This window comes from Delphinapterus leucas, chromosome 15 (assembly GCF_059928025.1).
Source record: "Delphinapterus leucas isolate spDelLeu-1000000601 "Yukka" chromosome 15, BTC_Dleu_Yukka2, whole genome shotgun sequence".
NCBI lineage: Eukaryota > Metazoa > Chordata > Mammalia > Artiodactyla > Monodontidae > Delphinapterus > Delphinapterus leucas.
Window position 1 is genome coordinate 5,124,324 of NC_143143.1, and position 15,540 is coordinate 5,139,863.

Here is a 15,540-nt window from a genome sequence, read left to right on the forward strand (position 1 = left end):
AGAAATGGGAGGTTTTCTTTTTCTATTAAGTAGCTATGTATTGCATATTTAGGAAACATTTAATAGAGCGGGACTTTGAACTAACTTTTCTTTACTGAACCCTAACCTTACCCCCCAAATTTATATTACTAAAAGATAATAATAATAAGGTGTGGATGCTACAGACTGAAATTGAAAACTGGGTATTTGCTTTATATTTATCGGTAAGCTTTGCTTATTTGGAAGTCTTTCATGGTTAGGTTTAAATAAATCAACTTTCCCTTACCTAAGTTATTTTTCTGACCTATCTATACAAGGTGCGTTAAGTCCCATGTAGTAAGTTATAGTGGTATCATCTTGAATAGATTTTTAAAATGAGGGTCTAAAGTAGCAGTTTTACATTTTAATTTGTACCACCATAAGAACCACATGTAAGTTCTCCTGAGCTGACATGCACAAAGTAGGTGAAAATCATGTAAACAACATGACAAAATCAGATAAACATAATCCTACAGCCATGCAGTTATGCTAAAATTTGAATATAAGGCTCTGCATACAGAAGACTGCATAAATGATGGTTGATTTATTTGTTCTCTAATATTTCGGGCTACTGCCAATAAAATGTATTTGTTTAAACCCTTGAAAGCTAAGAGGCTTTCCTACTCAAGTCAGTAGACCCTTTACTATGTGACATACTTGAGAATGTCAGTCCTTCCCTTATTCAGAGAGACTCACATCCCACTGGTGGAGATTCCTTACATTATTTTCAGGGTGCATTAGGGTGTCTGGCAAATAATTGGCCAGGAAAGTAGCTAGTATCCTGGTCAGGTGAAGAGTATTTTCTGGTTCATAGACAGTGGCCAGTGGGACCAACTTCTATGGTACATCCCCAGGCATCATGCCAGAGTCTTGACATACATCATTTGCATCCTCACTTTAGTTCTATTTTGCAGATGAGAAGACTGAGGCTCAGCAAGGTTAAGAAAGGGGGATTTTAACCCATATCTGTCTGATCTCGTGGCCTAAGCTCCCTGCCCCGGATGCTGCCTGCGCTAAAGTCTCTTATGCCGTGTACAGGTGTGAACGTACCATCAGCCCCAATTTTCCCGTCTCCGTCATTATCTGCAGCCGCCATCAAGGACTTGGTTTCTGACTCGGTCAGTTCTCTAGCACCACTCTCAAACTTCTGGAGGAAAAACCTACAGGATAATAAAGATTGAGGGGACTGTGTTGAAAACCCATGCACATCTCTATGCTTACCCCTTCCTCTTGAAGCAAACCGTCTGTTCCAACAGTTGCAATGATCAGTCAAGACCTTAGCAGGCAAAGGTTTCCTTCATTGTAGAGACTAACGGTGGGCATTTTGTTTTAAAACATCTTTCCAGGATTTTGTTATAAGTCCGTTTGCCCAAGAAAACCTCTAAGACTAATGAATTTTTGCACCCACAGTCTTTGGTGCCCATGTTTAGTGTTTTGCGTGGGTAGATATGTGGTCCACCGACTCATGTTCTTCCCTTTCATGAGGATCTGCTCATGGCTGGACACTGAAGGATACTTAGGAGGCTGGCCCCCACTACACCCCAGCCCCAGCTAGCAATGTTGGGGTGCCAGACGGGCTTAGGACAAAGCTTACTTCAGCTCTTCTTCATCCAGGTACCCACTCTGGTCGTTGTCTATGAAACGAAAAACGTCCTTCACCTGACTGGCTGACATCTTGGCGAGGCCCGATGTCTGGAAGAATTTTTGGGGTTCAAAAGTATCCGGGTCTGAAGAACAGAGAATGGGTTATTCTGATGCTCACTGGATTGCATTCTGTCTTTGGGCCAAAGTGCTGAAAACATAGGTTATTAAAAATACTACTTTTCATAATAGCATTGAGCTACAGGGACCGAGATTTTGAGTCAGCCAAGACTGGATGGCTTTGTGCTCTCATCTCCTTTCCCCCTTCCCAGCTTTCCCTCTCCACTTGACTTTGTCCGTCTCCCCTTCTCTCGCCTCCTCTCCTCTGTGCCTCCCCCTGCTCTTTTTACTGGCTGTGTATCCAAGATGCCAGCATCACTGGTCTAGTTGGTGGGAGAAGTGCAATCATGGGATTCAAACAGGCTACATGGCATCCACCAATTCCTTTTTTTCACATTTAGTAAGTTTCTTTCACCTTACAGAAATGTGATCGTATGTTCAGATCTCATATTTTTATCATTGTAGTTATCTAGTTAATAAGTTTTTCTCTGATCCCATGAATTTTCAGCAAAGTTCACATTTTAATTTTTGTAGCTTTTCGGGAGGTAGAGGTACGTGAGAGAAACCCACCCCTGCCTTGTTTCCACTTTACCTTGGCACTCCTGCAGGGCTGCTGCAATGTCATCAGCACTAAGGACATCTGTGATGCTCATTTTCCACCTGTTCACACAGAATAAACAAGATGTGGTGAATGGCAAGCAGAAACATGCACGTCTGGGGGGACCACAACCCCCCCACCCCCAGGCCCACAGAAAATGCAAATTTGTTGAAAAATTTTAAAATGTGATAAGCATAGTATTGTATTAAGAGCTGGGACAGAATATCCAAATAAAAACCAAATATCAAGAAGATCCCAGTCCCCTGTGTCTCAGTGCCCTCTCCTGAATGGAGTTAAAGATGAAATTTAAAAATACAACCTGAAGAACAATTCGATTCTGTTTTCTTGTAAAAATTATAATTACATCATCGACCACTTACATAGGCATCTACAAACCATTCAGAAGTAAACCATGTTACAAATGCAATAGCATTTTAACACACCAGCCAGAGAAATGCAGTGTTGCAAATTCCATTTAGGGAAGGATAGAGCTTGGGCTGCTTGCAGACTTTATATGGAAGGGTTGCTATCTGTCCTGAAGGATGGGAATCAGAGACATCAAAAAACCCATTTACCAGAGATCAAAATCCATCCATGTGTCAACTCCATGGGAAAAGAGAATCTGAGCACAGCATGCACCAACCTAATATGAATGCGTGTAAGAAAGAAGAGTCTGGGGTCTGGTAGGTCCACCAGCTACTCACCGTTTTAGATTTTCCTCTAAGAAGAATCAGGGAAAAGAGTTGAAAGAGCCAAAAAAAAAAAAAAAAACAGATGCGGTTTTGCTGCCTTACTGACCTACCTTATATAGGACTGAAAAAGCGATAGTAAGAACCTCTCAGATTTCCTTTTCAAGGATCAGGTGGACGTAGCTCAGATGTCTTGCTTTACTAATTAAACCTCTTTTTTTTTCTATTTATATCTCAAGGGAATGTGGGTGGGAACAGCCAATTTTCAAAAACAAACCTCAACAAGCCTTAAGGAAGGTTTGGATTCTGCAAACCAACCCTGCTGGCAAAGTGTAAAGGCACCAGAGGCCTGGTAAAGAGGAGACAGTGGTTGAAGTGAGGTAAACACATCTGGGGGTGCTCTGTAAACTGAAAAAGGCCCCCCAGATGTTAGAAGCTGCTGCCAGAGGCAGGTCTGTGGTCAGCCTCTGAAACTGTGGACACGTGAGGCCGACCTCAGTCTAGGCCTGACAGACTCGAAGTCAGTGTCACATGGATACGAAGGACTTGTCCAGCCCAGGGGATGGCACTGGTTAGATGACTTTCCAAAAAAGTCTTGACTTTGGTTTTTCTCAACTATGTCTTTTTTTTTTATTATTAAAGTACGGTTGACTTACAATGTTGTGTTAATTTCTGCTGAACAGCAAAGTGACTCAGTTATACACATACATACATTCTTTTTAAAAATATTCTTTTCCATCATGGTTTATCATAGGATACTGGATCTAGCTCTCTGTGCCATACGGTAGGACCTCGTTGGTTATCCATTCTACGTATAAAAGCTTACATCTGCTCATCCCAACCTCCCACTCCATCCCTCCCCCTGCCTCCTCCCCCTTGGCAACCATAAGTCTGTTCTCTATGTCCGTGATCCTGTTTCTGTTTTGTGGATAGGTTCATTTGTGTCATATTTTAGATTCCACATATAAATGATATCGTATGGTATTTGTCTTTCTCTTTCTGACTTCACTTAGTATGATAATCTCTAGTTGCATCCATGTTGCTCTCAGCTATATCTTAAATTGCACACACTAAAAAGGCAAAAAGGAGGAAAACAACCAACCATTCCCAACCCCATAGGTAAAATTTGCAGAAAATATATGAGGCCAGGACTTGGGACCTCATGATTTGTTTTTGTTTGTTTGTTTGTTTGTTTGTTTTTACTTTCAGCAAACATATATAGAGTCTCTGTGGCCATCACTGTGCTAGACTCTTTTTTTAAATTTGTGGTAAAAAAACACATAACATAAAATTTACCATCTTACCCATTTTTAAGTGTACACACCATATAGTAGCGTTAACTACATGTACATGGTTGGACAACAAATCTCTAGAACTTTTTCATCTGACAAAACCGATCTCTATACCCATTGAACAAGAAATCCCCATTTCCCCTCCCCGAGCCCCTGGCGACCACCATGCTACTTTCTGTCTCTAAGAGTTAGGCTACTTTAGATGCCCCTTAGAAGTGGAATCGTGCAGTATTTGTCTTTCTGTGACTGGTTTCTTTCACTTAGCAAAATGCCCTCAATCTTCATCCGTGTGGTAGCATATGACAGGATTTCCTTCTTTTTTTGAGGCTGAATTCAAGTTTTTTAAAAGTCAAAACTGATCCCATGTTGCAAACAGAATTATTCAGTGATTTTTTAGAGAAGGGCCTCAGATTCTTCCCCGGCGGGTACAACCTGGATAGCCATCTTCAGTTTGATCCCAGATATATTTCCCTACCCCCATCCCTGCTCTGTACTTTTGCTAGTGTCATCAGTGAAAAGTTTCTCTCAGGAACATCTACAGCATTATTTTTGCATTTTATAAGGTTTTTATTTTTATTTTTTATTGAAATATAGTTGACTTACAATGTTGTGTTAGTTTCAGGTATATAGCAAAGTGATTCAGTTTTTATATATATATATATATATATATATATATATATATATTCTTTTTCAGATTCTTTTCCCTTATAGATTATTATAAAATATTGAGTATAGTTACCTGTGCTATACAGTAGGTCCTTGTTGGTTATCTATTTCATATATAGTATTGTGTATATGTTAATCCCAAATGCCTAACTTATCCCTCCCCCCCTTTCCCCTTTGGTAACCATAAGTTGGTTTTCTATGTCCCTACAGCATTTCTTAAATTACCAAACCTCAGGTCAGCACCATTTCTGTCTTGCCCACATGATGTTGCCCCAACGCCTAGCACATGCCTGACCTAGTTAGGTACTCGGAAATTATTTGATGAATAGATATATAAAAACAGCAAAAAAGAACTTGAAAACAAGATTACCAGCCAGCATCCACTTGCCCAGCCTTTAAAAAAACAGTTTCTGAAAATAAGTCTCAAGAAATTAGGTTGCTGACATTAAGTTGCCATAGAAACTGGCCGAGTCCTTTCTTTCTGTGGAAAGGTTTACAACTGTCCACAGAGATAAAGACATTTTAAAAAATCTGCTCATTTAAATGAAAACAGTATATGGGTTAAACCAAGACACTTTAGATTTTCATGCTGTTTTTCTGATAGAAACTAAAGATAACAGAGACCCAGTAAACATGATGTCTGAATCAACAGTGTAACCAGGATTCTGACTTGAATTCCACCGTGTGCAATCTGGGGGTCAAAATGTTGACTCACACAGAAGGACAAACAGTCTGTGATTTCACTAATGTGAGGTCCCTGGAGGAGTCAAAATCATGGAGACAGAAAGTAGAAGGTGGGGGCCGGGGGGTGGGGTGGGGGAGGGGGAGGGGGAGTTAATGTTTAATGAGGACAGAGATTCCATTTGGGAGGATGAAAAAGTTCTGGAGATGATGGTGGTGATGGTTGCACAACAGTGTGAGTGTACTTAAAGCCACAGAACTGTACACTTAAAATGGTTAAAATGGTAATGTTTATGTTATGAGTATTTTACTGCAATAAAAAATGTTGATTCAGTAATCTTCCTTATTTTGGCCACCAATTCACAACTGCTCGGGGGAAAGAGTAGAAAGAAGCTTTAGAGGTAGAAGACCTTAATTTGAGCCCAGATCTGTCCTTTATTAGTTGTGTAACTCTGGGTCCCAATTTCCTCTTGTGGGAAATAGGAGTAATTCAAGTGTCTGCTCTGTCAAGTTCCCTGCGTTCTTTTGAGGATCAAAGGACCAAGTGCAGGTCTGCAAGTGTCCAGAGAGGTCTCAGAGTCCCCTGTTGAATCCCACCCCTGTCCTGGGATTGCAAGAGTATTTCATTTGTGTATGCATTCCACTCGGTTGGTAGGGACTTCCCAGAGTGGAAGGAATGGATGCCTGGGTCAACTAGCAATGTCTGCAGTGGGGAAGCCCAGCAGCAGGGAGCAGGGAACTTGGCGAGTCTGGCCAGGCTGTGTATTTGGACTTTGCTACTGCCAAGGGCCCTGGACTCTGAGATCACACTTCTGTCTCAGATATTTGATGCTGTCCCCAGTCACCTGTTTCAATCCAAATCCCTGGTGTGCCTCTTAATCTTGCAGACTTCCTCTACTCTGAGCCCACACACCTGCTGATTGTGTAGCTCTGTGATGTCATCTTTCTAGCCACACTGGCCTGACCCATCTCCTGACCCACTGGCCTGTCCGAGATGTCATCACTCCTTATGCCCAATCCCAGCTGCCTTGCTGGTGACTAATTTCCCAGAAGTGTCTGAGGCTTTTTCAGTGTTTATGACGCTGTAGATAAAAGCACAGCTGACCTATTTCCATACTCTCTCAATGGATGTCACCTCCTAACATTTCTCAACTTCATCTTCTCTCCATGCCCCACTGTCACCACCCTAGTCCAAGCCACCATCATCTCTTTGGGGAATAATTGCAGTGAACTCCTAACTGGCTAAGCCTCATCCACTTGGGTTCCCCTTCCAACCTAACTGGGTGGACCTTTCTAAAAACCCACCTGTGTTAGTTTCCTAGGGCTGCTGTAACAGACTGAGTGACTTAAAATCTGTTGTCTCAAGTTCTGGAGGCCAGAAGCCCAAATCAAGGTGACAGCAGAGCCATGCTCCCTCTGAAAGGCTCTATGGGAGGATCCGTCCCTGCCTCTTCCAGCTTCTAGTTTTGCTGGCAGTGCTCAGCATTCCTTGGCTTGTAGCTGCATCACTACAATCTCTGCCTCTATCATCACATGGCCATCTTCTCCCTTTGTGCCCTCTTCTTAGAGGGACACCAGTCATAATGGATTGTGTTCACCCTACTTTAGTATGACCTCATCTTAACTAATTATATCTGCAATGACCTTATTTCTAAATAAAGTCACATTTTGGGGCATGGGGATTAGGACTTCAGCATATCTTTTTTGCGGGGAGGGGACACGATTCAACCTATAACTTCAAGCACATGGCTCCCCATCCCTCTCTCCCGCCAAACCACAAGTCCTTCACTGGGTTCCACTTGCTTTTGAAATAAAGACAGAAGTCCTTCCCATGGCCTTGACGGCCCTGCCTGATCTGTCCCCTGAGGACTTCTCCAGCCTCATCTCACACTGTCTCCCACTTCAGTCCCTCGAGTTACCTTTCTGCCATCCATGGCCTCTTTGTACTGTTGACTTTGCCTGAAAACTCTTCTCCTTCTTCTCGCCATAGATGTCTCATGCACAGCCTTTATATCTCTGCTCAAGCGTCACTTCTTCCAGGAAGCCTTCCTTGACTCCCAGACCAAGTCAGACCCCCCACTTCACAGGCAGTTGAACCACCATGCTTCTTTCTTATAGCAAAATCACAGCTGCACGGTCCCACTTGCTGTGATTGCTTGAATAGTGTCTCTCTGCCCACTGGCCAGTAAGACGCATGAGGGCACGGGCAGGGGCTGTGTTTGTTCAACTCTGTTTCCCCATGTGGACACAAACAAAGACCAACCAAATGAGAACATGCAAGGGCTATTTCTTCAGAGCATCCTGAGGCAAGGGAGTCGATCACCATCACTTGTGTTTGGCAGAGCCCCGAAGGCAGGCAGAGGAGAAGGAAAGCTTTATTTTATTTTATTTTTTATAAATTTATTTATTTATTTATTTATTTTTGGCTGCGTTGGGTCTTGGTTGCTGCACGCGGGCTTTCTCTAGTTGCAGCGAGCAGGGGCTGCTCTCTGTTGCGGTGCGCGGGCTTCTCATTGTGGTGGCTTCTCTTGTTGCGGAGCATGGGTTCTAGGTACGAGGGCTTCAGTAGTTGTGGCGCGCGGGCTCAGTAGTTGTGGCTCTCAGGCTCTAGAGCGCAGGCTCAGTAGTTGTGGCGCACGGGCTTAGTTGCTCCGCGGCATGTGGGATCTTCCCGGACCAGGGCTCGAACCCATGTCCCCTCCATTGGCAGGCGGATTCTTAATCACCGCGCCACCAGGGAAGCCCAGGAAAGCAAGGAAGGCTCAGATATGCTCTGGTAGGAGGCTGTCAGCGGGGAAGCCGGAGGCAGGCTAGTAGAAGCTGGACACCCTATGTGAGTATGTCAGGGAGTGTATTTGGCTTTCTCTGATTGGTCCTACGTTGGAAGCAGGAACAAAAATGAGGGGAGCTGTCAGTTATTAGTCACGTCCCCATTGCTTTGGGCTGACAGTCACACGGGTTAGTCTGGCTTCCTGGATTACTTGCTGGAGACAATGTTCTGACTTCCTACACCTCTGACTTATGGGCTGGTTTCCTGGGTGGCGGGTCAGTGTTCTGACTTCCTACACCTCTGACTTATGGGCTGGTTTCCTGGGTGGCGGGTCAGTGTTCTGACTTCCTACACCTCTGACTTATGGGCTGGTTTCCTGGGTGGCGGGTCAGTGTTCTGACTTCCTACACCTCTGACTTATGGGCTGGTTTCCTGGGTGACGGGTCAGTGTTCTGACTTCCTACACCTCTGACTTATGGGCTGGTTTCCTGGGTGGCGGGTCAGTGTTCTGACTTCCTACACCTCTGACTTATGGGCTGGTTTCCTGGGTGGCGGGTCAGTGTTCTGACTTCCTACACCTCTGACTTATGGGCTGGTTTCCTGGGTGGCGGGTCAGTGTTCTGACTTCCTACAACTCTGACTTATGGGCTGGTTTCACCAGACTTATGGGCTGGTTTCCTGGGTGGTGGGTCAGAGTTCTGTTTTCACATGTGCTCTGACCATTGTCCATTTTTATTTTTATTTTTATTATTATTATTATTTTTTTAGCGGTACGCGGGCCTCTCACTGCTGTGGCCTCTCCCATTGCAGAGCACAGGCTCCGGATGCGCAGGCTCAGCAGCCATGGCTCATGGGCCCAGCCGCTCCGCGACATGTGGGATCTTCCCGGACCGGGGCACGAACCTGTGTCCCCTGCATCGGCAGGCGGACTCTCAACCACTGCACCACCAGGGAGGCCCTCCATTTTTATATTCAGTCTGTCACCAGCACCTTCCTTGTCACATTGTAAATATTCAATAAATACATTGGAACGAATGGACTTGAGCAGGTCTCTTATCCTGAGCCTCAATTTCCCCCTTTTATAGTGGAGATAATAATACAACCTACTCCATCTATAGGTTGTTGACAGGTAATCCATGTGAAGCCCCTGGCATTGGGCCAGGCACTCAGTGAATGAGGAATAAATGGTGGCCGTTGTTGTTGCCGTTATTGCTGTTTTAAAACAAAGACATTCCAGGCGAAACTCATCCAAAGCGCTAGAAAAGGACAGGACAGTAACTGGGGGTTAGGAGATCCTGGAGTGTTGATAATGTGTTGGTTCTTGATCTGGGTGCTGGTTACATGGGTGTGTTTACTTTATAGAAATGCATTGAGCACTTTTCTGTACCTGTGTTACTTCAATAGAAAGTTTACTTTTAAAAAGTGGTTATGGGACTTTCCCAGTGGTGCAGTGGTTAAGAATCCGCCTGCCAATGCAAGGGACATGGGTTCAGTCCCTGGTCTGGGAAGATGCCACATGCTGCAAGCAACTAAGCCACGAGCAGAACTACTGAGCCTGCGCTCTAGAGCCCACAAGCTACAACTGCTGAGCCCAGGTGCTGCAACTGATGAAGTCCATGTGCTCTAGGGCATGTGTGCTGCAACTACTGAGCCCACGGGCTGCAACTACTGAAGCCCGTGCACCTAGAACCCATGCTCCGCAACAAGAGAAGCCACCACATTGAGAAGCCCATGCAACAAAGAGTAGCCCCCGCTTGCTGCAACTAGAGAAAGCCCGCGTGCAGCAACGAAGACCCAATGCAGCCAAAAAAAAAAAAAAGTGGTTGCTACTCCCCCAAGGTTGAGCAGAGAAGGACGGAGGGTCCTGCCCTGTGACTTTGGCCTTGAGGTGTGGTGAGTGGAAGAGGTGGGATCTGGCTGGCTGCAGCCTCTCTCTGTCCTCTGGGCTGAATGATCATGGGGTTCTGTGGACTTCCACCAGAGGAGACCCAGATGCTGAGCTGGGGTGCTGCCTATGTTCCTAGCAGGGCTGTGATGAGAGATCCTTAACCAGAACCAGGCTGTACCCTCTGAATGAGGAAAATTACCTCAGAGCTCAGAAAGAGAAGTCATCCTGGCCCTAAAGGGGATCAGAATATGCTGCCCCAAAATATGCCACTTGGACTACTTTGGGCTGAAGGCAATTGAGAAACAACAAATGCAAGAAGAGTTCTCTTCTCTGCCCTTATCTGCCTAAAGCAGGTTATAAATTTCCTGCAAGAAAAGTGGTTTTCCTGTACCAGGAAGGGGAGAGCAACTCATCACTGGAGGTGGAGAGTTGACGCCAGGATGAGTCTGCATAAACAGTCCTTTCTAAAAGAACCCTTATCTTCCGTTAGTTCCCCATATATTTCCTAGTCACTTCCGCATGACCTCTCACCCCCAGAAGCCCAAACCTCTGTTCCTTTGTCTAGTCACTTCTCCAGAATTTATCACCCTTTGTTAAAATGATATGTAAGCCCCCAAGTTTAATTGCTTCTTTTTTTTTTTAAACATCCTTATTGGAGTATAATTGCTTTACAATGGTGCGTCAGTTTCTGCTTTATAACAAAGTGAATCAGTTATACATATACATATGTCCCCATATCTCTTCCCTCTTGCATCTCCCTCCCTCCCACCCTCCCTATCCCACCCCTCTAGGTGGTCACAAAGCACCGAGTTGATCTCCCTGTGCTATGCGGCTGCTTCCCACTAGCTATCTGTTTTACATTTGGTAGTGTATATATGTCCATGCCACTCTCTCACTTTGTCCCAGCTAACCCTTCCCCCTCCCTGTATCCTCAAGTCCATTCTCTAGTAGGTCTGCATCTTCTTGCCTCTCAACTCCCATGCAGGTAAAATAAAATTGTACCTTTTCTCCTGTTAGCCTGTCTTTTGTCAGTTTAATTCCCAGGCTCCATGAACTGAACCTAAGAGATTGGAGGAAAAGTTTTTTCCTCCCTGACTGCTGTCTTCATCTCATCACTCTGTATTCTTTTTTCTTGAGAGCACTTACCATGGTCTGAAATTATCTGGTTTACTTCTTTGTTTGCTTGGAATCTGCTGAAAAGTAGGGGCTGTATGTGTGTCCTGTTCACCCTCAATCCTCAGGGCCTGGCACTTACTAGCACCAGAGGGCCCCCGCAGTGGAGAACAGAGGGCCTGACCTCATCTGGGAGTCGTGAGTAGTCGTAAGGTGGATCAGGTGGGAGTCTGAAGTCTTACTTAAACAGTGGCCAGTGTGGCTAAAAACATCTCTCATGCTTTGTCATTCCCCATCTAGTCTAAGGGAGTCTCCAATGTCTTGCAGGACTGTGGCAAATTTGAGGACATTAAGAGCTGAGATTCTTAAAAGGTTGGTGATTAAATTCCAAGGCCCATGGGAAAGCAACTCCTGAGTGACAAGTTAGAAAACCTGAAAAAATCTGAATTTCAACATCTAGCTGATGCCTCTGTACAGTGATATGGGTGGAAATCTAGAGTTACCCACCTTTTCCCCTTGACAGTTCACTTCAGACCCAGGGTCATGTGTGGGCTGGACCTGTTTCCTTAGGGGGAATTTCTTTTTTTTAAATTGAAGTAGAGTTGATTTACAATATTGTGTTAATTTCTGCTATACAGCAAAGTAATTCAGTTATACATACATATATTCTTTTTTTAAATATTCTTTTCCATTATGGTTTATCATAGGATATTGAATATAGTTCTCTGTGTTATACAGTAGGATCTTGTTGTTTTTCCATCCTGTACATAATAGGTTCCATCTGCTAACCCCAACCTCCCGGTCCACTCCTCCCCCACCCCCCTCCCCTTTGGCAACCACCGCCAGTGGCAACCACCAGTCTGTTCTCTATGTCCAGGAGTCTGTTTCTGTTTTGTAGATAAGTTCATTTGTGTCATATTTTAGATTCCACATATAAGTGATATCATATGGTATTTGTCTTTCTCTTTCTGACTTACTTCACTTAGTAAGATAATCTCTAGTTGCATCCATGTTGCTGCAAATGGCATTATTTCATTCTTTTTTATGACTGAGTAGTATTCCATTGTATATATGTACTTAGGGGGAATTTCTAAGGGCAAGACAGGATACAGTACTTTAAGATATGATAATGTTAGGATAGCTTGACTTAGCATAACATGTATCTGGACTACACTTAGGATAGTAAGCGCTCATAGGATACCTGGCTAGGCTGGGGCACTTTCAGTAAATGAATGAACAAGCCACTAGCCTGGCTTATATGCACTCTGTGTGTGTGTGTGTGTGTGTGTGTGTGTGTGTGTGTGTGTGTGTGTGAAGGTTAAATACAGAAAGAGAAGAAGAAGAAGGGGAGGAGCGGGGAGAATGGAGAAGAGAGAAGAGAAGGAAACATGGGCCCTCCTGTCCCTTGAGCCTGGGGGGACTTGTAACTAAACATCCACTTGCCCGGCTAACACTTCTCAGGTCCCAGGAAAATGCTTCTTCACATCTCTTGCTCTGTGTCCTCAAAACAAAAGACAACTGTGTCTAAAGATGTGGAGGCTGTCCCTCTCCGATCCCAGAGACAGGGAACGAGGGAAGATTTGAGTGGTGGGAACCTTAGGAAACAAACAAACAAAAAGACAAAATTAAGTCATCAAATCCTTTTTCTCAGATACGGTGAATATGATAGATTCTCATATAACAAAGTATTGTTTCCTGGTAGTGCTAAATGTCTGTTTTTTTCCTTTTCTTGGTGTTTTAATTTGTATGGACTAATTCCAGAGGTATTCACAGAGTAGCTTGTTAGTTACAACAATTGCACATGGTGACTAGGAAAATTTGCAGTATTAAACAACTCATGTTATTTTTGATCTGTGTACATATAGATCTAGATGTAACATGAGAGAAGTGTTATATCAATTTTTTATGTTGGCAACTAGTTAGACATTGACTATTAGAATTGTGAACTGTCATGTTTAGAAAAATGTAGCAAGGTTTAATGAAATTCAGTGAATATTTTAAAACATTAAAAACTTTCATTTTATTTAAATCATTTTGATTAAAAATTTTTGTTTTCCTTAACTATAATTCATAGTTTACCTTTTATTTGTAATAGCTGACTTTGAATGCTTTAGAAGAAAACAAGTTTGTGAAAACATACAAAAATAATTTTGATTTTAAAATTTTTTGCCTTTAATATGCGTTTTTGATGAAAATATATTCAAATGTCATACTTTGAATACAGTTGCATTTTATTATTTATTCTTTATTTATGTTTGGCTGTGTTGGGTCTTCATTGCCGCGTGCGGGCTTTCTCTAGTTGCGGCAAGCGGGAGCTACTCTTCATTGTGGTGTGCAGGCTTCTCATTGCAGTGGCCTCTCTTGTTGCAGAGCACAGGTTCTAGGCGTGTGGGCTTTACTAGTTGTGGCACGAGGGCTCAGTAGTTGTGGCTCACAGGCTCTAGAACGCAGGCTCAGTAGTTGTGGCACATGGGCTTTGTAGCTCCGCAGCATGTGGGCTCTTCCTGGACCAGGGATCGAACCTGTGTCCCCTGCATTAGCAGGCGGATTCTTAACCACTGCACCACCAGGAAAGTCCCTACAGTTGCATTTTAATTTTTAGTCCTTGAGCTCATTATTGACAGCAGAACATTAATTATGTGAAATTTTTATGATATCATTACGTAGTTTTTGCTAAAAAGAAGGGAAGAAAAACAAATTCTACGAATTTAAAATATAATAATTTATGAATTATGTACATCATTGTTTTTTGTTTTTGGTCGCACCACATGACATGCGGGATATTAGTTTCCCGACCAGGAATTGAACCCGTGCCCCCTGCAGTGGAAGTGTGGCATCCTAACCACTGGACTGCCAGGCAATTCCCCTAATTGGATGAGTTTTTTTTGTTTTCATCATTGTTTTATTATTCATCCAAACATTGTTGACCTGGCAATACTGACATATAAAATAATAAAAGCTAGTCATTTTTTATATTTTGCCTATTTTGTTCATGCAAAAAGCCGTACACAGCCTATCCACTTAAAATGTGTGTGAAGCACTTGTGTACCTCACGTCTCAGAACATTCCTGAAAGACAGGTATTGATGCTTCCTTATAGATGAAGAAACTAAGCTAAATTCCAGAGAATGTGCCAGTCCTCAGCTTCCTACTGAAATCTTCCTGGTTCCCTGCTCTTTCTACAGTTTCTGGACTAACTGCTTAATTTTGCAAGACACGGAGAGCAGAGTCCCAGTGAGATGATGGTTATTAGGAAGGGCCTGCCCTGGCCCCAGTCAATGGAGAGGCTGCTATGACAATGTATAAAGAATTCTGCAGATGTCAATCGCCTCTGCCAAAAATGTTAGAAAAAAACAAAGAAGCCATAGCTGTGGTTCAGTTGCTATGAGAAGGCATTTGTCAAGGTCGGAGGACAGCACGATGTACTCTAACTCTTCTTTGCATCACTTGTGATTCACACATGTGGTGCGTGGGCCTCTGTGCTGTCACCCTGGGCCAGCAAATGCCAGGGCCGGGAGCGAGGGCAAGAATATTTGGAGAGGGAAGGATGGATCAGCTGTGTCGAATGCTTCTGCGGGGTTCAGATGAGGCCTGAGAATGTCCATGAGGCTTAGCACGTGGGGACGATGAATGTGAGTGTTTTGGGGCAATGCAGGTGGGAGCTGCTAGGTGGGAGGAGGTGGGAGGGAGACCGAGGTGGGCAGCAGGAGGGGATGCAGAGCTGCAGGAAATCTTTTCAGATGTCAGCTGCCAATGGCTTTGCAGAAAGTTTGGGTTCAGGAGAGGGTCTGAGAGGTCCAAGCACCCCACTTGTGAGAACATTGATGCATCCTGGGTTTTAGTTCTTCTCTCTCAGGTCTTCCTCCAGCTTTCTGTTAGGACTGTATTCTGAGTGTTTGGAATGTTGGATCCATCGCTCCAGGCTTCAGTAATGGTCCAGCTGGCATTCTGGGTGTCCTTAGATCCCTTATGGGCGTCAGGGCCCCAATACCCGCTCCCTTAGCCTTCTCACTGGCTCTCAGAGGACAGCATAAGCCACAGCATTTTTTACCCAAATGTTGCGGGAGAGGACAATTCCTTCTCTCTGCCTTCCCTTCTAACGCCTTAAAATCATCCCAGAGATGA

General features: G+C 44.0%; 1 protein-coding gene and 1 long non-coding RNA gene across 3 annotated transcripts in view; one reads left to right on the top strand and one right to left on the bottom strand.

The window, feature by feature from the left end:
* Positions 1-15,540, top strand: part of LOC149747372 (uncharacterized) — a 63,770-nt gene that overhangs the window by 14,005 nt on the left and 34,225 nt on the right. The window contains exon 3 of one of the 2 annotated variants that reach the window (XR_016387738.1): positions 933-5,742. The exons of the other annotated variant lie outside the window; for it this stretch is intronic. This is a non-coding gene — a long non-coding RNA (uncharacterized LOC149747372). Of the gene's footprint in view, positions 1-932; positions 5,743-15,540 lie in introns of those variants that run through there. 2 annotated transcript variants of the gene reach the window in all.
* Positions 615-2,949, bottom strand: LOC111181895 (oncomodulin). Its single transcript, XM_022587733.3, has 3 exons — positions 2,312-2,949; positions 1,613-1,745; positions 615-1,178 (listed from the first exon to the last, which is right to left on the bottom strand). Exons 1-3 carry the CDS (start codon positions 2,370-2,372, stop codon positions 974-976), a joined length of 399 nt encoding a protein of 132 aa, XP_022443441.3. The 5' UTR covers positions 2,373-2,949; the 3' UTR covers positions 615-973.